Source organism: Strongylocentrotus purpuratus, unplaced genomic scaffold, assembly GCF_000002235.5.
Source record: "Strongylocentrotus purpuratus isolate Spur 01 unplaced genomic scaffold, Spur_5.0 spur5_scaffold_4, whole genome shotgun sequence".
NCBI lineage: Eukaryota > Metazoa > Echinodermata > Echinoidea > Camarodonta > Strongylocentrotidae > Strongylocentrotus > Strongylocentrotus purpuratus.
In genome coordinates, this window is record NW_022145610.1 from 22,658,221 (window position 1) to 22,685,143 (window position 26,923).

Genomic DNA, 26,923 nt, shown 5'->3' on the forward strand with positions numbered 1-26,923 from the left:
TCCGGCAAAACTATTCGAAATACATGTCACTAAAAAGAGAGCAATCTGCTTTTAGCCTGTAATTAACAATAAACTTCAATTTGGCATAATATCAGGACTTCCTTCATAGCAAAAAAAAGAGTATCATAAAATGTCATTTGAAAAATGACGTCGTCAAAATTGGTGTGGCACAGGAGAATTATACTCCAATTCTTTTAAACCTGTGTCTTTACTTTATTTGTGTCAAAATAGTAGGCATTCTCCGCTGTGATACAATGGTTCACAGACCTGGATCAATCCAAATACCCGAGTTGTATTTTTATGACTCCGCTATATACAAAGTAGCCAGATGCATTATGTTTTCTGGTTGCCCGTCCGTCCGGTTCCAGTGATCCCGTTATCTCAAGAACTGATCAATGGATTACCGCCAAACTTGGGTCATGTATGGATCTTGCAAAGCCAGTGAACTGATTAGATTTTTGGGGTCACAAGGTCAAAGGGCTTAATGCAAACAAAGGTTGTGATCGCGTTATCTCAAGAACCAATTGATGGATTCCCGCCAAACTTGGGTCATGTATGTATCTTGCAGAGCCAATGAAATGAATAGATTTTTGGGGTCATGAGGTCTAAGGTCAAAAGTTGTGGGGCTTATGTATTCAACAATAGCTTGTGATCGCATTATCTTGAGAACCGATGGACAGATTACCATCAAACTGAAGACATGTTTATGATTCTTGCAAAGCCAGTGACTATTTTTGGGGTCACAAGGTCAAAGGGCTTAATGCAAAAAAAGGTCGTGATCACGTTATCTCAATAACCGATTGATGGATTCCCGCTAAACTCAAGACATGTATTCAACAATAGCTTGTGATCGCATTATCTTGAGAACCGATGGATAGATTACCATCAAACTGAAGACATGTTTATGTATCTAGCAGAGCCAATGAACTGATTAGATTTGAGGGGCATGAGGTCAAAGGATAAAGGTCATCCCCTATAAATAGCTTGTGAGCGCATTATCATTAGAACCAACAGATGGATTACTATCAAACTCAGAACATGTATTTATCTTGCAGAGCCATGTAAATGAAAAATGGCTTTAATCACGATATTCTGAGAACCAGTTAATGAATTACAATCGAATATCATAAACTTGAATATCATAAATTGCTTCCGTTTTTGGTTTGCAAAATTGCTTTATGGCAGAGGCATCATTTTTGAATGTGCGCAGTCGATTAAATTCCATCTAGTTTTAAGTGGATTTTAAGAAAATACAGATTGCCTAAGAAGACATGATCCTAAGAACGGGGACTGGGAAGCACTTGACCCCCCCCCTCCCCCCCCCCTCGAATTGGCTTCTGAATGGGGAGGGGAAAGAGAGGGGTACAAGAATTCTTAGCCATGTTCTCTTGCATTTCAAAAATGGCCATGCTCCACCCTCCCGTGACATAATGCATGACCCAAGCTATATTCTGTAGCTCTGAAGCACAGAAAATACTCTGTAATACATCTCCACTGATCTTTCAACCAGTAATAATTTGTTTATAGAATGAATTTTTTGACTCTATTCCAGACGAGGACCATTTCTGCCCAGAAGTGGCTGATCAAGCAGGTCTTTTGGTGACCTACGACCCCCCTGAACGGCGATTCAATGGATACGCCAATTTCTCTTGTGGTGATGGCTACATTTATCATTCCGGGAGCAGCAGGCTACTGTGTATGAGCAACAGACAGTGGGGAGGAGGAAACGATTTTGTGTGCATCCCAAATGGTAAGGACCATTCCGAATTCATGTATCAAGTTAAAGAGGAGGTTGAGTCCTTTGAAAAGTGAGAAATAGTTTTTGAGCATTGTTCACTTTTTATGCCTCCGCTACAAAGTAGCCAGAGGATTAGCACCAAACTTGGGTCATGTATGTAACTTGCAGAGCTAATGAATTTTGGGGTCACTAGGTCCAACGTCACAGGGCTCATTATGTATGCAAAAATAGCTTGTGATCACGTTGTCTCAAAAACCAATTGATGTATTACCACCAAACTTGGATCACGTATGTATCTTGCAGAGCCGATGAATTGATTCGATTTTGGGGTCACGAGGTCAAAGTTCAAATGTCACAGGGCTCATTATGCATGCTAGAATAGCTTGTAATCGCAATATCAATACTGATGGATGGATTACTATTAAACTCGGGACATGTATCTTGCAGAGCCGATGAACTGATTAGACTTTAGGGTCATGAGATCAAAGTTCGGAGGGTCATACATGTATATGAATAATAGCTAGTAATCAACATTATAATTAAATAATATTATCATTATATTCTGAGAACCTGTCAATTGATTACAATTAAACTTGAATTTGAATAATTGCTTCTGTTTTGGTTTATGAAATCACTCTATGGCGGAGGCATCATTTTCGACTGCATGAAGTCGAAGTTCCATCAATTTTTTTTTAGTGTGGACGAATATCGTACAGAAAATGCACACTGGAAAAGATGGTTATGATTCAAATACCTTCAAATACCTGCCGCGGCACTTACGTCCTTTGGCAAGACATTAATCTACATTTGCCACAGGTGAGGTAAATGGGTACCTGGTAGAATTATTCCTTGAAATGCACTGTGTGCTGATAACGGCTGCTGGAGCTATAAAGCTAGGTTACTAATTTCCAAAGCTCTTTGGAAGCCCATAGAGACGTTGTCTCATAGTCTCATATTATACAACTCACTCCCAGATCCTACTCAAATGATTGGTTATGCGCGGTCACGTGGGATTCATTTACTGAGACTATTGCACGTTTCTAGCTCATCCAGCCCGAAGGGCCCGATGAGCTTATGTCATGGCGTGGCTTCCGTCTTCCGTCCGTCCGTCCGTCCGTCTACAGTTTTCAAAATGCTTCTTCTTCGTTATTTTTCAACCAATTTTGATTCTGATTGTTTCATATGATAGGGCTAGGAGGGGGATTTAAAACTTCTACACAGAATCGTGAAATTCATTATCTATGCTAATTTATGCAAAATTATTCGAAATCACAACAAATGCTTCTTCTCCTTCATTTCTCAAACGATTTTGATTTGGTTTGCTTTATCTGGTAGAGCTAACTTTGGCACACTAAACTTCTACACAGAAGTTTGAGATTTTGCTCCATTGATTAACTATGGTTGTAGAGATATCTACATATGATCCTTGAGACAATGTGGTAATTTCATGGTTCTTTGTTTATTAACACTCAACTGAACTCCCATCAATTCCATACACCGGAATGTACAAAGTAGCAATAATAGTAGTAGTTTAGTAGGTAAAACAAAGTTTTCCTTCCTTGAATCCGTGCCCACATCATATCATATCTGTAGTTTCCATGTGACAAGCCTAGCTACGTTTGTACAACAATTCCAGTCAATCTACGGTATCCTCAGAACAAAAACTAAATTTGGCTTCTTATATCTTGATCCTTACATTCCTCCCCCCAGTTGCAGCTAGAGGATGCAACGATTAACATCTATTTAACCAAAACTTAATTGTCCACCACTGATGTAAATTAACAAAATACCAACTGTTATCTACATGTATTATCAAATGTTTATGACCATTTTCTACATATTGTCTCATAACCTAGGTAAAATTAAATTCAAACACTTTCTATTAATATAATACCTAACTGTTTCCAAAACAAATCATAATCACAATGAGATGTAACACTTATATCTCTATACTCTGCCAATTTCTACTATCTAAATGCACAGAATACACTAAATTCTGCAAAATCGAGCTTTATCCCTGGATTACTATAAACATTCCTGTATCAACTCAACAAAAGCATCCAATACGAAATAATCATGAATCAATGATAACTTTAAATCAAAATATTTTCAATGTTTACTCATAGCTGTCAAACTTTTGTCAAACTTTTGTCAAAATGTAATACCTATGGTAATTAAATTATCAAAAACACCATTTTCGTTATAATTGCCTTTCAAAAAATAACTCTGGAAATAAACCAGTAATATGATATCCAAACACAAGAATTGTTCTTCTAAAACAAGAATAATTAGTGGCTGTATTTACTACCTTTAACATTTTTCCTTTTGTTTTTACTTAAACATAAAACAATTTCTGAACACCTTCAATTGAACTGAACTGATGTACATGTACATCAACATAAAAGGAACATCAAAATAACGTAGATGCACATGTACTTTCAAACAATAGAAAAAAGGAAATATTTAGCATTGTGCATAATACCATCTTCATACATGTAATACTTGTACTTCCGCTTGAACATTAACCTTGTTCTTTCTATTTGCATATATCAATCTGTCCGAAGTTTACCTGCATGACTGAAGTCACATTGTGGATTGACTACTAAGCACATGCAAATATCCTTGCCATTTGCACATAAAACTAAATAACATTCCTTACTTCACTTAAACATGTTAATCCTCAATTTAAATATAACACAATCTGAACTTCCTTATAATGCTCTACACTGCAGAGTGCAGACACATATATTTAAATCTTTTCATTCATGTTAATGTTCTGAACATCTAATGAAATGAAATTTCTAACTTTCTATGTCAACAAATACACTGTTTTCAAAACACTTTCTCCCTTTAACCCTATTTGAGTTCTCTCTTTCTGATATGTTTTATATTAACAAAATATATCTGATTTTAACTCTGAGGCTAATTCAATCATTACCTTGAACAAATTTTTACAAAATATTCTCTTTCAATTATTTGTGTACATATATGTTCAATCATCCTCAATTTAAACATCCCAATTGTGATAACACAAAGAAATATTGAAACTCAACAAACTTACATATATACATGTACATGTATGAGTATAAAACATCAAATTTCAAAACAAACATTTAGACATGAATAGCATTTCACAGAGTTCAACTTGAACAGTTTGAAAGTTCAATAGTTCGTTCCAGTTCATGTTCATATCCTTTATCGTTCTTGCAAAGACTAAACAATATTCGGTGCTGACTTATCATAATTCAATGTCTTAAATTGACATCCTTTCATGGAAGTGTCCTCTCTTAAAATTGTGTAAAACTCTGCTCTCTTGCAATTCGCGTGTTGAAAAAATCATCCTGTGTAAATTCGCGACTTGACATGTGTTGATCCAATCCAAATTCGCGATAAAACATGTGTTGATCCAATGCAAATTCGCGATTAAAGATGTGTTGATCAGATCCAAATTCGCTATTAAACATGATTTGATCCTGTATTGGCTCATTATCACAAATGATTACCAATTACTAGCCAAAGGGCTATTAATATTTTACTTCTCACTTTAACACAAACACAAAATTTCACTGGCGCTCTGAATTCCACTTGTTCGCTTGATCCAAACACAAATTGCTTCATTTGCTTGATATCCTCCTCCAATAATGATTCAAAGCAATCCACTTAAAGGCACTTTCACATATTATACATATAGATCCTTTCATAAATTTGAGACAAACTCCATTCAAATTTCCTGCTCCAGTAGAATACACAACTTGGTTACTGATCTTACTAGCGATGTTGTTGCAGTTTTCACTTTCGCTCTGCGGACGAACCCCTTGTTGTCTGGCATAACCTCTTGCACTCGGGCCATGGACCAGGAACATCTGTGCGCTGTTTCGTCTATGACGAGTACAATGTCCCCCACCTGAAGGTTACGACTTGGCTGCAGCCACTTTTGTCGGCGTTGTAGGGAAGGCAGGTATTCTCGCACCCACCTCTTCCAGAATAGGTCTGCCAAGTACTGCATCTGTTTCCACCGCTTCTTTGCGTAGATGTCCTTGTCGTCGAAGATCCCTGGAGGTAGCGTCGTTGAACCCTTCATAGTCAGCAAGCTGTTTGGTGAGATTACATCCAGATCATTTGGGTTGTCTGAACATCGGGTAAGAAGCCTACTATTTATGACGGCCTCCACTTCACACATGAATGTATGGAGCTGCTCCTCATTCTGGTAGGACTTTAGATACTGCTCTCTCATGACTGCACACAGTATCTTTCTGACTGTTCTAATTTGGCGTTCCCATACTCCCCCCTGATGGGAAGCAGCAGGAGGATTGAAATGCCATTTCATGCCATGGTTTGCATGAAAGTTGATCAGCTGGTCTTGATTCAGCTCCTTTAATGCCTGCTTCAGTTCCCTTTCAGCTCCTACTAAATTTGTACCATTATCCGAGAACATCTCTTTCATAGGTCCTCGGCGGCTGATGAAGCGACGAATAGCCTCAATACAGGAGCTTGTGTCTAGACTCGATGCAACTTCAATGTGCACCCCTCTGCAGGACAGGCATGTGAAGATTACGCCATATCTTTTCCTTATGCTTCTTCCACACTTTATTTCAAAAGGACCAAAATAGTCCATGCCAACTCTGGTGAACGCCGGCTCGTCACTCTGAACTCGACTTCTTGGAAGTTCTGCCATTTTCTGATGACCAGCCTTTCCTTGGTTCTTTCTACAAATGATGCATTTCCTTGCTATGTTTCGTGCTAAAACTCCAGCTCCTACCACCCAGAATTTCTGTCGTAATTCAGCTACCATGTGATTTTGTCCCTGATGACCAACTCTCCTATGGATGTATTGCATTAAAAGAGTGGTTACATGATGCTTCTTTGGTAGGATGTATTGATGTTTAGCACTGCTTGGAATCTGGGCATTCTGCAACCTTCCACCTACTTGAAGTAACCCATTGCTCAATTCTGGATCAAGGTTACTAAGGGTAGAGCGTTTTGGTACTCCTTTCTCTTCTCCGTGACCAGCCAGTCATTTCATTTCCTCTGGGAATGATTCAAGTTGCAATTGTTTAACAATTGCGACTTCGGCATCTTCAATGTCCTTATTTGTCAGGCTGAACATTTCACTGGAATTGCCATCTATTCCTTTCCCCTTTCCTTGTAGCATTTTCTTGAACTTCAATATCCAGGCAACTCCTCGTTTCAGCTTATCCCAATCAGAATAGTGCGACAGGAGTGCACTTATTGGATCCTCCTTGTTTATCATTGTGGCATGAATGTGAGTCTCATCCAAATCTCCTGACATAGTATCATCAGCTTTCTCCATTCTTGCTGGAGCTTTCACACCCTCAGATGGCCATATTTCTTCAGACCGCTTTAGGAATTCTGGGCCTTCAAACCATTCCTTCTTCTTGGTTAGCTCACTGGCATCCGATCCCCTGGATGCATGATCTGCCAGGTTTAACTTGGTAGGAATGTACTTCCACTGATTTGTCTTTGATCCATCTCGGATAATACTCAGTCTGTTTGTCACAAATACTGGATATCTGGCAGTTTCGTTGGCAATGTATTTCAGAACTGTTTGACTGTCCGTCCAAAATACTGTCTCATCCAACTCCATATTCATTTCCCTCTTGATCATACTGTCTTGCTTTACTGCGAGTGTTGCAGCAGTTAACTCCATCTTAACAATAGTGTGAGGCTTCAGTGGGGCAACCCTGGCTTTGGCTGTCAAAAATGCCACATGAACCTCTTCATTCTCATCTGTCTGTCTCAAGTAGGTCACAACACCATAGCCATCCATGCTAGCATCGGCAAAGTGGTGCAGCTGTCTGTTTGTTACTATACCAAAGTTTTTTGGTTTTAGACATCTTTCAGTCTTCACCTGGTCAAGATTTTGTAGCTCATTCATCCAATGTTCCCATTCCATTTTCTGCTTTTCAGGGATTGACTGGTCCCAGTCCAATTTAGCTTGGCACAATTCTTGCAGAATTATCTTAGCCTTCAGAACGAATGGTGCTGCTAGCCCGAAGGGATCATAGACTGAGCTCATTACTGATAGGATGTTTCGGCGAGTAGCCTTTCTTGACATTTCTTTCAGTTTGAAGCCTAACTGGTCATTTTCTGGATCCCATCTCACACCAAGAGCTCGTTCAGTTGGAAGAACTTCCCTATGTAAGTCCAAATCCTTCAATTCAACGGCATGTTCCTCCTTTGGAATGGAATCCAAGACCTCTCGTCTGTTGCTTGACCACTTGGTTAACTTGAAGCCTCCCTTGGACAACACTTGTCTTAATGATTCAGCTAGATCAATGCCTTCTTGGGGTGTTGATACTGACTTCAGAAAATCATCAACGTAAAAGTCTTTCTGTATGGCATCTAGGACTTCTTCCTTTGCACAACCTTCATTGTCCTTTGCTGTTCTTTTCAGGGCATAATTCGAACAACTGGGAGAAGATGTAGCCCCAAAAAGATGGACTAGCATTCTGTAGGCTACTGGCTCTTTGGTGATATCCCCCTCAGGCCACCACAAGTAACGCAGCATGTCGCATTGGTCTGGTGTAACTTTCACCTGATAGAACATAGACTGTATATCTGCCATTATAGCTGTTGAAAGATCAGATGAACGGATAAATAAGAGATCACTGTAGACAAGGTTCATGTATAAGTGGCCATCTTGAAAGTGCTTTATTCATGTATCCTTCCGCCAATCGCGGCCTCATTACGCACATTAATTGATGTTGTTCATATAGTACCACAACATCCCCCTTCTTTCAATGACAAGTTGATAGTGCTCTCATTAACCAGTTATATCTTCCCTGCTCAATAGGCACTGTACATGACGGAAATTATCCACTAAAACAGTAACACAATTTAGAAATTTCAACAAGAGGAAACATTCCAAACATATTCTTCTTTTCTTTTTTTTTTTTTGAGAAGCACAGTACTAAAAACTGTTCAACTAAAACTTACAAGTACCTTTCAACAAGAAAACAAATTTTAGAATGGTAAAATAGTGTCCTCCACTATAACAGGCATATTTTTGTCGCTGAATCGACATACTTGTATAATGTAATTCAACTTTTTATAATTTACATAACTTTTGCTGGAATAAACTAAAGTGATTCCATATTGCTTTCTGGCAAACAGTTATAAACAACATTTTCCTGTGAAAAAACGTTTTTCATCCCATTTCAATTAGGACTTAGCAATACGACAAATCAGCGTAACAAAACTATAATACCTGGTCATTTGTGTGGAGAGAAGAAATATCATGCACGAGCACGACATACAATTGTTAAATTCGGTTCTGTATACAGAAGAGATTTTCTGTTGAAAGATAGCCAATATTAAGCGTGGCAGTTATATAAAACATTTTGGTTATATACATGTATACTGATTAAGAAATTGAATCACCTGATGTCAAATATGAGGTTTTACTATCATCAATGTAATTCTACCGGGTATGCTAAATCATTAAACAAATAAAGTATAGTTGTTGTTTATCAATCTATTAATCGATGAAGTTTTTATTCTTGATAACGAGATGGGGGATTAACCTTGCGACCATATCTTGTGACATAGGCAAAAGAATCAGAACGAGGGATTGAACCATCGAAATCCTGTGTTCCTGCGGGTGTTGTGCAGTTGTCACCATCCTCTCTTGGAAGATGCTCTGTCCCTGGTGTGGGTGCTGTTGCCGTCTCTATTTGTATCGGCATCTCTCGCAGATGGGACCTGTTTCTCCTTAACACCCTGCCATTTGGTGTTGTCACTTCATATGATCTTGGTTCTGGGCAAACTCTTGAAACCTCAGCCGGCAGCCATGTATTGTCGTCTGGATGCAAAGTTCTGACTTTCTGGCCGACCTTCAGGAGGGACAGTACCCGACCGGCATGTCTGTCATGGTCGGTCTTCATCACATCCCGCCTTCGCTGGAGCTGGTCGTGGACATCGCTCATCTGTCTGTCATGATCATGGCGACCTGGAAGGGTTGTCTTCATTTGCCTCCCAAACATCATTTCGGCAGGAGATGGCAGGTCCGATTGAGGCGTTGCTCGAAGGTGGAGAAGTGCCTTTTGGACATCTTGTCCTGTCTGTTTGCACTTCTTAATCATCGACTTTATGGTGCGTACCATCCGCTCAGCTAGGCCATTGGAGCGCGGATATCTCGGCGATGAGGTGGTGTGCTTGATGTTCCATGACTCACACATGTCTTTGAAAGCTTTTCCAATGAACTGGGGTCCGTTATCAGATATAACTTCGGAGGGCACTCCCAGGAGGCTGAAGGTTTCTTTCATTACGGTAGCAACTGAAGCACTTGTGGTGCTGTGCATTTTCCTGATCACAGGGAACTTGGAATGATAGTCAGTAATGAGTAAGTATTCAGTTCCATCAAGAAAAAACAGGTCTGTGGCTACCTTTGTCCATGGCGTCATTGGAACTTCGTGCGGTTGTAGTGGTTCCCTTTGTTGCCGATCTTGGTTCTCCTGGCAAGCAGGGCAAGTCTTGACAAGGTTTTCAATATCCTTATTGATGCCTGGCCAGTATACCGTGTCCCTTGCTAGTCTACGAGTTCTCTCTATACCCATATGACTCGTGTGTAGCTGCTCCAGGATGTCTGATTGCAGTGTTGAAGGTATCAACACCTGTCTTCCTTTGAAGATAATGCCGTTGGCGACACCCAGTTCCTCTCGGTATGACCAGTGAATCCTTGAGCTGCTTGGAACCTGCTTAATCACGTCTGGCCATCCATCGTGAATAATTCTACTCAGCTGCTTCAAGTTCGGATCGCTTGCTGTCTCTCGCTGCAGCTGTGTCTGCTTCATAGGTGTGAAGCTTGCCAGATCATTGTCATGATTCTCTTCTAATTCCATGACTTCATCTACATGGAGCTCAACGATGACGTCTCCTCTCTTTCTGGGGTTTGGCAACCTACTGAGTGTGTCTGGTAATGTCATCTGACTTCCGGGCTTGTATAGGATATCACAATCATAGCCCTGTATTTTGACGAGAAGCCTCTGTAATCTTGGAGGCGCACTCCCCAGGGGCTTTCTACAGATCGTTTCGAGTGGTTTGTGGTCAGTGTAGACTGTGAACTGGTTACCAAACAGATATGAATGGAAACGTGTGATCCCAAAAACAAGTGCCAATGTCTCTCGCTCGATGTTTGAGTAGTTTGATTGTGCATCTGACAAACTCTTTGAGGCGAATGCGACTGGCCTTTCATTCTGAAGGAGGCAGGCTCCAAGTCCTTTGAGCGATGCATCTACCTCTAGTACTGTTGGGACACTGGGATTATAGTACCGTAGACACTTTCCTTCTGAAATGTCTGATTTCAATCGTTGAAAGCATTCCTCATGGTCCTCCTGCCAGGTAAAGGGAACATCTTTCCTCAGAAGATCACGCAGTATTGCTGACTTTTCAGCATAGTTTGAGATGTATGGTGATAAATAGGTCATCATCCCTAACACTCGCTGGAGATCGTCCTTGTTCTGTGGTGTAGGCATTTCTCTGACATCCTCCAACTTGCTAGGATCTGGTTGTATGCCTTTGTCTGTGTACAGTGAACCAAAGAAATTGATGCTTCTCGCCTTGATCACACACTTTGTACTGTTGAACACCAGACCTTCTTTTTGTGCAACTCCCATCAGTCTCCAGAGATTATCATCATGCTCCTGTTCAGTCTTGCCAAATACAGCTATGTCGTCAGCTATACCTTCACAGCCTGGCGCCTGTGCAAGGATTGTGTCCATCCTTTGTTGAAAGATGTCTTGACTCACCGAAAGTCCAAATGGAAGTCTGCGAAAGCAATACCTTCCAAATGGTGATCTGAATGTAGTAAGCTCCTGCGATTCTTCGTCCAGGTGGACTGACCAATATCCTGCCTTTGCGTCCAATTTCGAGAAGTACTTGGCCTGTGAGAATGCAGGATTGAGCTCCTCTAGAGTTGGAATCTTGTGAGGGCATCTTTTCAGGTTTTGATTGAGCCTTTTGGGGTCAAGGCAGACTCGCAATGACCCATCCTTCTTCAGGGCTGTGGTGAGGGAACTGCACCAATCTGTGTGATGAGTAACTTTCCTAATGATGCCGTTACTTTCCATCTGATCCAGCTCTTTCTTGAGCTTGTCCCTCAGGTGGATGCTGCATTTTCGAGGCGCATCAATTGATGGAGTTGCATCCTTCTTCAAGTGCAACGTTGCCTTGCCACTGAAGTTCCCAATCTGGTCAAACTGGTCTGGGTAAGCCGCCTGTAGGTCTTTAGCTGACCTGATGGGAGGAAGATCATTTGGACTGTCCAGGCCCATCTGTTGTTCAACTGTGTGAATCGTAACAATCCCTAGCTTTCTGGAAGTAGGAAGTCCGACAATGACTGGTCCCTTTACGTCCGCAACATACCATGTTTGGTCTACGACCCAAGGCGACCCTTCATACATCATCGACATCATCAAGGTGCCTAAGCAGCGTAAAGGCGTTTCTCCGTAGGCAGATAGTCGCGTAGTAGTGGGACGGATAACATCTTTCCATCGAGCCCTGTACATGTCCTTCAGCGTCCGCAGTGGCAGAACATTACCGCTGGCTCCTGTGTCAACCTTTGCATTGAGGCGATGATGACCCCTCAGGTCTGGACATATGATGTTGATACTCGCATATGCTTCGGTCTCCTCCGAGTCAATAGAGTTTAGCGATATATGTATCATGTGGAATTCACGTTCCCCACTGTCCGGTTGGTTTGTGTCGTCCGGTCCAATTTCGTCAACCTTACGCTGGTTCCTGCTATGAAAGGATGTAGGCCTATACTGCCTGTTTCTGGGCTGTCTCTGCTGTGAGCTCCACCTGTCTTGTGATGGTGGACGTCTAGGAGGGATCTTCGGTTTGACCTGTTCTTTCGTCTTTCGACACATCTTCGCCCAGTGTCCTTTGACGCCACACGAATTGCACAGGTCCGCGAAGGCTGGACACCTCTTTGGAAGGTGTGAAAGACCACAGTTCCTGCATTTCTGCCTACTGTCGTGACTAACAGCATCAATGTTCCCACTTCCAATGGTGTGGAGCGTCTGCAGGCACTGTTTACCGACTTGAATGGCCTCATATTTGCGGCCTTCTTCAAGAAGCTTATCAATTGAGAACCCCTTTTCTTTGTCGAGTAGGTCTTTCTGAAATGACTCGAGTTGTGTAGACGAAATCACCAGCTCTATGAGTCTTTCACTCAATTCCCCCTGGGTGAATTTGCATTCCTTTGCCTTACTCCGACATCTATTGACGAACTCGTCGATCGTTTCTCCAGACATCTGCTTGTATCGCATTAATTCGAGCCGATGAATCCTGAAGTTCACTTTGACATTCAGTTGGCCTTCGATTAGGGCCCATAGCTTGCCTGGGTCCTTCTGATCCTCTACACTGAGGCTAGAGGCGTTTATCCTGCGTAACCCTTCGTTCCCAAGAGCTATCTTTATTTTTGTTGCCTGTTTTGTAGTATCAGTTATCTCATTATCGAGAAGGCAAAGTTCCATTCGCTGTTGAAATAACGTGAATTCTTCAGCGAGACCACACTGAGGGTCCCACTTCATCTCTGGATAGCGAGCCATGGTCCTGGTTTCTACAATGGGGTCTTGGACTACACAGGTAATTACATGTAATACATGAATTGTGACTTAAATCGACATGTAGGCCTACATAGCAATTAGCATTTACACTATAGACTAGATCTATATGTACAACTTCAAAATGTAGGTTCAAATGTATCAAAATATATCAAGTCTAGATCCATAGACAATTAGACCCCCTTGTGTAATTGGTCTAGCAAAGACAACTGGTCCTGGACCCGCTTTAAGGGGATACCACGGACCACTGTTTGGTCTATAGTACCAGTGGCAGTAGAGTCTACCACCACTAGATCTAGATTTAAGTTAGTAATAGTACATCAGCACTTCTACATACATGTAAGAGATATGTGTGTATCATTCACTTAATTAGGACAGGTCCACATGTAGAAATTGGACTTGTTAAGGTCTAAAGTAAACACATCTAGAAATCTAGACTAGGCCTAGTCCAGATCTAGACCAGGTCCAGTAATATAGAACAAGGTGAAAGTAGATTTTGATCAAATTACACCTAGTCATACTCATTCTCATACTCGGTCTAGACTAGTCTAGATCCATAAGTGGAGTCTAGACTAGAAAAAAGTGTCTAGACTATCTAGGCTAGGTCTTGATCTAGACCCCTAGACTAGACTAGACTCTAGTCCAGTTTTATACGACAAACAAAGCACATTAATTATGGTTTAATTGTTTCAAACCGAGTCCAAACATTATATGTCTGCTTAGATTATAGTCCATTTGATTGAGAGTCTAATCAGTAATCTAGTTTTCATTCCACAATCAGATCCGGCGAAGTCCAGCAATCAGTCCTGGATCTACTTGCACGGTCCGCAACACGACGCTCTGGGTCCGAGTGGCGGCTAGTTCCAAAACCATAATGCAGTGCAGGGCTGGAAGTCCGAGGTAGCGGCCTTAGAGCTGTACTGTTCCCGGTCCCGGTCGAGCCTCTAGGCTCTGGTCTTGTCGAGCCTCTAGGCTCTTCTCCTGTGACGAGCCTCTAGGCTCTGCTCCTGGCGAGCCTCTAGGCTCTGGTTCTGCCTCCGCATCAGTTCTGGTCCTGAATGTATAGGGCTTTAGTCTGACAGTCAATACACTAGTCTACTCGTAGTGTTTCCCGCGTAATATAGTGCGCAACCTTACGCCGACACAAAGTCATATTGGAGACGCGGCTGTGAGTTTACTCTGCTGGCTGTGCAGTGTGATTGTCGGCAGTTCAAAAACCGTCCCTTATCAATCTTTCATAAGTCATTCAAGATTATTGCTTGCCCTATGTGATCTGCAGTTCGATAGTAATAGATATGGCAATTCTTTTGACCGCTGCCACCATGTTGAAAGATCAGATGAACGGATAAATAAGAGATCACTGTAGACAAGGTTCATGTATAAGTGGCCATCTTGAAAGTGCTTTATTCATGTATCCTTCCGCCAATCGCGGCCTCATTACGCACATTAATTGATGTTGTTCATATAGTACCACAACAATAGCCACTTTCTCTTTCCTCCATCTGAGGAGAACACCAAGCAATCTGTTGGTTAGATCTGGTCCTTGTAGGAGTTCCTGATTAAGAGACTTTCCTTTGTAGCTGATAGGACAATTGAAGACTACTCTAATCTTTCCTGGCTTTTGGGATGATACACCCCATGATGAGGGATATACCATACCTTCCCATCATGTCTGTCCAAGTCTGCTTCTGGAACCTTCTCTGCATAGCCTTGCTTTTCCAGATCATTCATGAATGTGGTGTACTGTTCATGGATTTCCTTGTTCTTTGATAACTTCTGTCCTTGTCTTTCCAGAAATCTTTCAGCTTGGTCCTTGTTGTTAGGCATAGCCACATCTCTCTGCTTTAAAGGCAGATCCATCTGATAATGATTGTCTTTCTTAGTGATAGATTTCTCCATTATGTCCAAGAAATTCTTGTCGTCAACTGACAGGCCCTCTCTGTGATCACTTAGTCTCTCTGTAAATTCCATATTGCAGAAGTCCTTGAATTTCCGTTCTAATTCCTCTTGTCTAGGAATGATGGAAACTTCCTCCTGTTTACAAAAACAGACTTTGTGAATATCTGCTTGCTCTTGAGCTTGTATACCATACACGAGCCAACCTAGCCTTGAGCGGATAGCATATGGTTCCTCGATGTCACCAGCTTTGATTTCTAGAGGCATCGATGCTGACGGAACGTTGGCTCCAATCATGAGAGTTACCCTTGGAATAGAGTTGCTGTTACTTATTTCGGGCAATTCTATGTCCTTCAGATGTTTCCATCGTTTCAGATCCTTTTGAGTTGGAGCATCTGAAACTGTCACTGGTATACCATCTTTGACATAGATGGGCGGAAGATTGATGAATTCCTTCTCCTTTACTCCTGCGATCTGCAGCTCATCTACAGTGACTTCTGTATCTATCACTTCTTCAAGATTCAATGTCTTGACTATTAGCTTGGTTTTCCTGGTTCTTGCATGCAGCCTTTGGGTAAGTTCTGTGTCACAGAAGACTGTTCCACATCCATTATCTATGAATGCATAAGTTGATATGCATCTGTCATTTCCTTTGTGCTTCACGATGACTGGAACTATCGTCATGCACGTCGATGTCTGGGGTTTTCCTCCAACACTTTTCTTCACATTGGTAGACCCTGAAGAGATCCTTCCAGCTTCACTTTGCACATCGGTAGATGTTGAAGCATCATTGGTGGTTTTCCTTGTATTTCCTTCTCCATCTTTCATCCACCTGGGATCATGCATTAAAGTGTTGTGCATCCTGTCGCAGACATCACACTTGATCTGACTTTTACATTCCTTTTTCAGATGCTTTGGTTTCAGGCATCGGAAGCAGAGGCCTTTCCTTTTACATTGCTCTGATCTTTCTTCAACTGTCAAGGCTTCAAATTTTCGGCACTCGTCAATAACATGCCTTGAGTTGGTGCCACAGAAAGTACAACTTGGTTCCCTCTTGTCCTTCTGCTCCCTATCCTGTTGTGTAGCTGTACCAAATGCTTTTGTGCTTCTTGATTTTTGTAGTTTTTCTTTCTCATCTTTATTGTAGGAAGCATTTTTCTCAGTCCTCTGATATCCCAATCCCTGTACCATGGGATCGTTAATGTTTCTTTCAGTCTGTATGACGAACTGTGCAAGGTCTTCCGGGGTGGGATTCCTATTAGCAATATCACGAGTCAGGCCTACTCGTGATATCCATTTCTGCTGGAGATACAAGGGTAGTTTGCTTGCCAGAACTCTCAGAAAACTTGCACTATCCATGCCTCCTAAGTCCCCTGCTGCTCTAACATGCGAGCAATTATTGATGTATATTGCGAATTTTCGCAATCCTTGCCTATCTCCTGATCGTATCTGCTCCCAGGCAATTGCCCTTTCCTTGTATGCATTTATTATGTTACTCTGCTTTCCATTATATAGTCTCTGTGTAGCATGGACTTGGCTGTCTCATATGCCCTCTTACTTGGTTGTATGTGGGGGCATTCTCGAATAAGCTCATGCGCTTCTCCTCGTGTGTATTTTAGTAGAAGCTCTAGTCTTCTGAAAGGTTCATCAGTTCTCTTTTCAACCACATATTCAAAATTCCTTATAAAGGTAAGGTAATCAAGTGGATCCCCATTGAACGGCTCGAGATCTGGCGATGGTAGACTGTTTTCTGCAGTGAATCTAATCATCTCCCTAAGCATCTGTTTGGTGGCTCCTTCTTCATTGCTCACAGGTTCCTTACGAAAGGCTTGTTCTTGTTCTTGTCCACGATCACGGAAAGAATCACCTATTACTTGTTCTCGTTCTTGTCCACGATCACGGAAAGAGTCACCTCTAAGTTGATCTCGTTCTTGTCCACGATCACGGAAAGAGTCACCTCTTACTTGTTCTCGTTCTTGTCCACGATCACGGAAAGAGTCACCTCTAACTTGATCTCGTTCTTGTCCACGATCACGGAAAGAGTCACCTCTTACTTGATCTCGTTCTTGTCCACGATCACGGAAAGAGTCACCTCTTACTTGTTCTCGTTCTTGTCCACGATCACGGAAAGAATCACCTTCCACTTTCCATTTCTGTAGCTCTTCCTCTGAATCTTGTTGTAGAAGCTTCAATTCTGCTTGCAAGAGAATAGCAGTCTTTTGTCTTTCAATCTCTGCTTCTTCATCCTTCAAAAGCTGACTCTTTCTCAAATTCTCAGCCTTTTCTTTTGCAATTCGTATTTCTTGTTCGGCTTGTTCCATTTCATGTTGTTTTTGAAGTGTTCTCAGTTTCTTCTCAAGTTCACTCGTTTGATGTAAGGCTATCAACTTTGCTTTAAGTTGTCTTTCCTTCTTTCTCTCTCTTTCTCTCCTCTTTGCAGTACTGGCAGAAGAGGCCGATGATCCACATAATGACAATGTGGATTCTGAGTCATCTTGATCTTCTTTCCCATTCTCTAGATCTCTTTCTCTAGTAAAGCTCCTTGTTGCACCACTCTCCTTATCATCAACATGATCAATATCATTGCCACTGGCATTGCTCAGTTCCTTATCTTTCACGACATGATCAATATCATTGCCATTGGCATTGCTCGGTTCCTTATCTTTCCCACCTGGGGATTTGGGAGTAGTATTCCCATCCAGCATAATTGCAATTTACTTGATAAACATTCCTTTCAAATCAGCAGTAACGTGTAGAGTCTAGCCGATTTCACTTCAAAGTTTCATTTCATTCAGCCGATTTTACTTCTGAGTTTCATTTCATTCAGCCGATTTTACTTCTGAGTTTCATTTCATTGAATTACTCACTGTGTCACGTCACGTCAGAGACTTTAGTAGATCTACTTGTGCAGTGTTCGCGAGTATCACGCCCGGGGGCTTTGCCGTGTCGAATTCCTTCTTCCATGCAGTATCCGTTGAAGAATCGACTTTGTTTTACTAATGTAGAGATATCTACATATGATCCTTGAGACAATATGGTAATTTCATGGTTCTTTGTTTATTAACACTCAACTGAACTCCCATCAATTCCATACACCGGAATGTACAAAGTAGCAATAATAGTAGTAGTTTAGTAGGTAAAACAAAGTTTTCCTTCCTTGAATCCGTGCCCACATCATATCATATCTGTAGTTTCCATGTGACAAGCCTAGCTACGTTTGTACAACAATTCCAGTCAATCTACGGTATCCTCAAAACAAAAACTAAATTTGGCTTCTTATATCTTGATCCTTACAATGGTAATTTATGCAAATTTATTCCAAAAATTATTTTAAAATCACAAAAAATGCTTCTTCTCCTTCATATTTCGACCGATTTTGATTTAGTTTGCTTTATATCATAGAGCTAACTTTGGTACACTAAACTTCTACACAGAATTTTGAAATTGTTCTCCATTAATTAATTATGGTAATTTATGCAAATTTATTCCAAAAATAACAAAAATTGCTTCTGCTCCCTCATTTCTTGACTGATTTTGATTTGGTTTGCCTCATCTGGTAGAGCTAAATTTGGAACACTAAACTTCTACACAGAAATTTGAGATGAAATTATGTCCCTTCCAGGGCATCAAATTTTTATTTTTTGACCAGTTCAATAGTGTACCACATAAAATTTACGATATTTGTTGTTGCGAGATGCAGATGAGCGCTACGTCATTGACGTTTTGGTTTCATGAAAAAGTTTGCAGTAGTTTCCAGTACCATTGCACGCTTTTTTTTAGTGTGTGCATAAAGGTTAGGGCGCTTATACTGCGTGTGGACCTATTCTTGCTCAGCACTATGCGTAAACGCGTATAGAGGTAAGTGCGCTTATCTATGTGTGCGCAGTAAATTAAGCCTATTAAACTTGTTTAGTTGTCAGCAATATTGTCACGAAACAATCTTGAATGAAATCTTTTTATATCAAATAACAAGGATCTAGGAGTTTTGTTGTATAAAACAAATGATGCATGTTTTCATTTGTTCATTATACGATCTATCCGCCCTCATTGATACTGAGTGTATCCATCGCACTCAACCTTCGGCTTTGTGCGATAGATACTCACAGCCTCAACTTAAGTGCGGATAGATAGTATAATGAAATCATGCGCATGCATCATTTGTATTATTATAGAGATATCGACTGCTTTGAGAAACCTTGCTGTTTTATATGCTCAAGGGAACCGCGCAGATCCTGCCATTACCCTGAGGCGCGCTTGGGTGGGCAGAGCAGTGAGGGGTCATGGCAGGATCTGCGCGGTTCCCGAGAGCATATCAAGCAGCCAGACTTTGAATATTAAAGCAGTAGATATGTCTTTTATATGCCGAATTGGAACAAAAATCTACCAAGAATTCTTACCTTATCCTTTTATTGAGTAAAGATTGGTTAAAACATCACAGAAAATCTTAAACACTGTCTGTTAATCTCAACTTCAAAAATGACTGAAAGTTTCGATCATTTGGGAATCGCAGAGGAAATGCATTGTATGGTGTTCGCCCTCGCACAAAGACAATTTTAACACGTAAACCAATGGGTATCGCAGCAAAATTGGTCGAAAGAGAAGCAGTGGAAGGCAATGCCTCACATAATTTGCAAAGCCTGATCAAATTAATGGGCAACCAAAAATGATATCAGCAATAACAGCTTTTTGGGAATAACAGATAATAGACAGAAAAGGAGGGCCATGACCGCTGATGTTTGTAACAGCTAGACCTGGCACTAGAGGATGAATAGAGTTTGACATAGGTATTAACGCAGTAATATGGCATCGTGAGCGAAGACATAGGTATTAACGCGGTAATATGGCATCGTGAGCGAAAGGCAATAGGCCTCATTCACACCCTCGTGGCAATATTACATGTATATATCAGCATGTCTACACACACACAAAATTATCTATACACACTATAAAGAAACGTTGTATAAAGAATTATCGTATAGCAAACAAGGCGTCCACACACAGGAAACGTTGTATAAAGAATCACAGTATATGGAACAGAGCATCCACACACACAAAAACAAGTAATCCTGAAACTCTACAGCGAAACTTTGTATACATGTGCGCAGTTTGCTACTGTGGAGTGTTTTTTATTTTTTTGCTGTCGGCTGTCTTTGGTGAGCGGTCATGAAACAGAAGCGGAAACGAGAGGTCAGGTATCCTTTTGCGCCCAGTTACACCGTTTTAGTTCGACCATACGTACGTTCAATGTACGTATGAAAGAGAACGTACATGACTTTTGTAAAAGATATGACATGGCCATGGCCATGTTGACCTTGTTTTGGGTTATAGCCTCGTTAACTGTTTTGGTGTAACAGGGGCTTAGAAGACCTCAATACCAAGGCCCGCCTGGAACTGATATTCGTTTGGAGATGAGAAAAATATCTGACCAGCGCATCTCGATAGATATCCACAAGCGGCCTGGAGGGAAGAAGCTCCTCGAACTCCCCATGGCAAAGTCCGCCACTGCTCTATACTAAAGTCTGTCTTTTGCATTCATTTATATTTTGTCAGATAACCAGAATCCTGTGATCACATGCCCAGCTGACCTCACCTCCGATACACTCACTGTATCATTCACAGTGAATGTCACAGACAATGTTGACCCTACACCAGCGTTGACCTATGATCCTCTAGGGCCAGGTTCTATTTTTCCTCTGGGTCCAACGACAGTCACTGTCACAGCCATAGACAGTTCCTCGAACCAAGACTCATGCACATTTACTGTTACGGTGATAGGTGAGTGACCTTAATCTATCGCTGTTGGGCTGTTTCACGTGTAAAATTAAATTTAAAGTAAACCAATATTCACTCTCGGTCTTGGTGCAACAGATGTCTCCAACACAAAGATAAAAAACCCTCATCTTATCAGGGTTTTTTGTGTACGTTGGAACACAAACTTGGCCCTTTGTCATGGAATAATAACCATTCATGCAGTGGTAAAGCGTGAGTTAACCAAGAGGGGGGGGGGGGCACTGAAACGATTGCTTGCAAAATAACTTTCGAAACCTCTCTTTTTATCTCATTTCAACAATTCATCATCCAGTTTTAAAACAAATCATGTTATATCCATATTCATGTTGTTATAGTTTATTTTATTGTTTTCCATAGCTCCGTGTGAAGTGAGGTGGTCCAGTGATGTGGCGTTGAACATTACATATGATCCACCCGTCTCTGATGAAGATCGCTCCAGCCACCCTATTCCACATGACACCAGAGTACATTATGACTGTGCATGGGGCTATCGCCTGCAAGGGGTGACTGAGTCAAGATGCGAGCAAGGAAGATATAACAATAATATCCCCAGATGCGAGCTAGGTAAGATATAGAAGACAACTCCTTAATTATACATCATGCAAAACCCTTCTTAAATTATTGTTGTACATGTTGGCTTTGGGGGAGGACATTCTCTAGTTACGATATTAAACAAAGTACGGTAATGGTTAGTATGGCATTTTTTTTCATTGTAAAAGAGGGTCAGAATCTATTGGAAGAAAAATAATTTTAAAAAATGATAAGTATTTGTGATAATAATATTAATAATAATAAAAATGATAATAATGATAATAATAACAATAATAATAATGATAATATCAACATTTATACAGTACTAAGTACTTCATGTTTGTAAACACTGTTTAATTACTAACTGAACATAGCCAAATTGCCCTTATAAGGCGCTCTGCCATTCAAGGAATGTCTTTCTACTGGGTACTAATTTACATCATCTGGGTCCTAGAGAGTATCAAAAGTAGATTGATGTATGTCTTTCCAAATAACATTAATCTTCCAGTATTCCTACTTTAAAGGCATCATTTAACAATGTTAAATCTGAGATGCACGGCCCAACGTGTTATCAGTGTCTGTGATATGGTGTAGTATTGAAGCCCTACAAAAATTGCGCCTCAAAATGACCATGAAGTGCCTCAAAAAAGTAAAAATCTTTGAGTGACCGGTTTTATCATATTATTTACCCCAGTAGACTGTAGTGTTATGAAAACCGTTAGGAAAATGCAAAATTTGACTTCAAACTCCAATCATAAATATCTTGATAATCAGACAGGCGATCGGCTTTTGAGATTCATGGGGTTCCTGACTGACCTAAAGGTTTATAATTATCATTGTTGCATGAGCTTTTTGTTATAGAAAAAGAATTTGAGGAATTATTATTATAAACTACATATTGAGATCTATTAGAAAGATTACTTTCAAACTTTGAGTGTTGTTGTAGTTTCAGAGTGGTGAGTCAACACACTGATTACTGAGCTGGGAGACATTGCCAGGCATAGCGCCATATATCGAAACTATACAAAAAAAAAAAAAATCTGTACCTGTGTATAAGACGCACCCCCAACTTTCAACTATTTTCGGCTGCAAAAAAGTGCGCCTTATACACGGAGATTTACGGTATGTAATATGCTTTCACAATCGATGCTGTTGGTAATACCATATTGTAACATTTTTGAAAGGCTGTTGATGTCTTCTTTTGTCAAAAGAACCCGCTTTTGGGATGTTAGGAGGTACATTGTGTAAGGAGAAAAAAAAAAGAAAGGAAACAAGATGATTAAGAACCAAGGATATGCATGGGGCATATATATGCTTTCTCAGAACTTCTCAGAAGTACAATTTATTGGTCATTACAGAAGTCACCATATTGTTGCCAATTGACCTGCGTATTGTTTTGTTCTTCTGACTACTCTACAGTAAGGATGTGTTCCTGGCCTGGATACATTTCTCACGTTGTCCAGTATGTGAACGGACTAGAGACGAACAGACTTGATTTTTACCCTCATGATGAGCTTCCTGAAGGGACCTTTCTAGTGTCTCGTTGCTCACTCCCTGGACAGTATGTGTTGCATGGTAGTGCAAATAGAACCTGTTCTGAGAGCAGCTGGACAGGAGAGGAACCAAGCTGTGGTAAGAAAACATACCCACATTATGGAGATCATGTAGGCCCTATGTTTTCAAGCTGGGCAAGGGCACTCACAAAGTACTTTATATGTCTCTCCCAAATCTATGTGACATTCACAGCGATGCCAATTAACCCAATAGAACATTTATCACATTTTTCGGTAACAAATGGGGGTCTTTCCGGAACGCAAGACAACGCAGTATATTTTTCGCGCAAAAAAGCACACAAACACCCAATCACTACTGCATTTCGAACCTACCATTTTAAAGTTCAAATTAAAGATGTGCATCAAAACATTTAAAAAAATCTGTTTGCAGTCATAATGATCTCCTCCTCATGTGCTTGCTCGATCTTATGCGTGAATTCATGATAATATTCAGGAAGAAAACACCTCTGTCGAGCGTTGAACGGCAAATTCAATCCACAGTCAAAATGGCAGAACTTGTATCCTACACACTAATGCACATTATACAACGCCTACTAAGATTCTTGCAACCTCATTGGTTTATTATTGATCACATGACATGCGCTATAAGTACTGTTGAACGGCATCATTCTCCAGCCGTGCAATTCCGTTTGATCCTTTCGCACCATTGCACGCTGACGTCACTAACGATGTACAAAGTATATGGTGAGGTAAGTGACGTCATAGTGCAATGGTACCAATGGATCAAACAAAATTGCACTCCGCGTCACAATAAACATAAAGCTTGTTACGCGTGGCGCATGGTACGTGCATGGTTTGCTGCCTGCTTATAGTGCCCGCTCACTACTGGCAATTTCATCAATTAAAAACAAACAAAAAATCGCTGAGATTTAGATAGATAGATAGATATTTGGTTTTATTCAAGAAAAATACTGATTAAAAAGGCCCAGGAAAACTGTTTAAGCCCATTAATGTCTGAGGTGTTGTATATATAAAACAAATAGTTAATGGTCTTTATTCGTGCCATGAAACAAGATTTTGCATTCGGTGAAAGATGAGACGCTCCATTCAACTCGGCTGTGCCTCGTTGAATATAGCGTCTCTTATCTTTCACCTCGTGCAAAATCTTGTACCATATTGCACTCATGGCCATTCACTATTTGTATATTAATGCACTATCGCTACTTTAAATGGGTATTGCACGATCATCCACCATCATGCTCCCCCAAAACGAACAACCGCGCATAGAATACTAGTATTAAAACAATAATGACGGCTGCCGCATTGTTTCGGAAGAAACAGGATGGCGGCAGACGGTCTGCTTGTTGCATCATAGACCATTTGCGCAATTAGCGTGTAGCAAGCGAAAGTGCCCATCCAATGTAGTCAAATTCAGTGGACTTGTGAGTGAATGTGTGCGATATGCAGCGCCGTGTAGAGAGGCTATTTGTAGATAGGCGGCATACGCTATAATGTACTTAATTATCATTTTCTGTAACCTTTTGCCGGTTGTTTACTATAATGCCGTAACAAGAGAAATAAAACAGGAACAAATATGGCAATACCGTCACGGTAACGGTGTGCATCTCTGCGTTCAAATGGACATGATGTATGTAATAATAATAATCATCTGGATTTATATAGCGCTTAATATGGAAAAACGGCTTTAAGCGCTTTGCCTTTACTCATACTTATATCCCAGTCATTGGATTCATTCACGAACAATGTGCACCATCTCCACTCCCTGGGGAGCATTTCTACTATATGGTCACCATGTTGTAAAGAATATTTCTGAGTTAAATACTGCATAGGCCTGTATGCACTGAGTTTTTGGCCCAGAAAATCTGCAAAAATCCAATCGAACATTCAAAGCATTATGTTAAAGGGATTATTTAAAGATTTTTTCTAAAACTTAATCCAAGTAAATAAAGTTGAAATGGATACGAGTTCTTAACTCTTGAGTCATATACAATCAGAATTCTCATTATGTTTATAGTACATGTACGTTACCTGTACATGTGATGGGTGTATTAATTGCTCAACATAAGTGTGCATGATTGTTGTAAGCAGTAGACTTTTGCATGTGGACTGTAGTTCTTGCTTCAATCATATTTTTACCATGAATATTCTTTTTCAGTTAATGCAGACACCAGGATCGTCTTTCAAAGCAACCAGCCCCTTGACGTCAGGAGTAATGGAACAATCGTCATTCATCCACGCAGTCAGTTCTACATTTATTGTCACGTGCCTTCCTATCACGTAGCAAGACTTGAATCAGAAAATGGACCGGTGAGCATTAGCTGTAGTGTGATATCATTAACACAGAGTCAACACTCTAGCTGGCTTTTTTTACAGATGATATATGTATTCATACCAAATATTGTAATTTCTAATGAACCAGTTTACCATCTCATCTTGTACAATTCCCCATTTAACCAGAGAAGGGTGTGTATATACATATATATGTATATTGTTTTACTTAATTACATCACATCATAATATAATTTTCATTATTATTATTATCATTCTTTATTATTATTTTCATTCTTTATTATTCTTGTTTCTACAAAATGTTGTTCTGTATACCTAACTCACTGCAAAGAATTAATTCTCCCATAAGTTTTTCTACCGATAATAACAGCAATAATTTGACATATAACATCCAACAAGTTGAAAGGAATTTTCATCAGTCAACTCTTCTGTTTTTATGTTTAAGGTTTAAAGTATATGAATTTAATAATGCCCTTCTGGTTCTAAACAGACGGTATGAAATCAACTTCATGTTATGCTGTCTTCTGTCCTTTTGCAGTTTGCTGTTTATCGGGGCCTAAAAACAATGGTAATGAGTCTAAACCCACCACGGACGACACATTCAGGGCATTTCACTTGCCGGTCTAATGACTATACTCTTTCTCACACTGTCTATGTTCAGTTTGCTGGTAAGATGAGTTTACTTCCTCATCCTTTTACAAATTTTATTCTATTACTTCTGGAGTGGTATTCTACAAATTATTATTTTTCAAATATCATTATACAGGACCATTCGCTTGTTTATCATCAAAAGACGTAATAAGAACCCTCCCCAACCCCCAACCCCACCCTATAGAGACAATTAAATGGTGAGGATTAGGTAGCATAATGGCTTTCAAAAATGATTCAATTTGAAGAACGATATCGAAGTTAACTTTGATTTAGCTCCTGCGCCCGTGAGTGCTTAAAAACGTTTGTCATCTCGTCTACAAGTTGCTTTTTATTAGTAAGGGTGCATTTAAACTGGCCAAATCTCTTTACAGAAGGTACGTTCGCTGCTCCCCTAGCATAATTGTATTTTTTTCACTGGCCACGCTGGAATCACATGACCAATACTGTGCAGGCATCACATACATTGTATCTTGAAATTGAATGAGAATGAAGAATTTTGTAGACAATTCTTTTTTTTTTAAAGTCACAAATGTTCAAATTTGATTACATTGCAGAGATATATTGTGACCGTCCTACGGCACCATCCAATGGTGAAATCCAAGACTTTGACTACGGTTGGAGACATGGACAATATTACATGGGCAAAGTGATCTCATTTGCTTGTAACGATGGCTACATTCTTGATGGCAGAAGGACAATGACCTGCGTGTTTGGGGAGTGGTCACATCCTACTCCAAGATGCCAAAGTAAGGATCAATATATGTCTGTGACGTACTTTATCCTAAAGCTCCATCTTGGCTATCATTGCACATCTAGTTGAAATGAAATGGATTTACATATTAAAGATACGCTATTTCATGCATAATGAGAGCACATCCAAGTATTACATGTAAAGAGCCTCGTTC

General features: G+C 40.4%; 1 protein-coding gene across 1 annotated transcript in view; it reads left to right on the forward strand.

Annotated features, from left to right (window-relative positions):
* Nucleotides 1-26,923, forward strand: part of LOC757309 (sushi, von Willebrand factor type A, EGF and pentraxin domain-containing protein 1) — a 54,725-nt gene that overhangs the window by 15,351 nt on the left and 12,451 nt on the right. Inside the window, exons 7-13 of the mRNA XM_030997742.1 lie at nt 1,553-1,750; nt 20,773-20,997; nt 21,370-21,576; nt 22,963-23,175; nt 25,234-25,385; nt 25,906-26,035; nt 26,573-26,764. Of these exons, the coding sequence (XP_030853602.1) occupies nt 1,553-1,750; nt 20,773-20,997; nt 21,370-21,576; nt 22,963-23,175; nt 25,234-25,385; nt 25,906-26,035; nt 26,573-26,764 (1,317 nt within the window). The remainder of the gene's footprint in view (nt 1-1,552; nt 1,751-20,772; nt 20,998-21,369; nt 21,577-22,962; nt 23,176-25,233; nt 25,386-25,905; nt 26,036-26,572; nt 26,765-26,923) is intronic.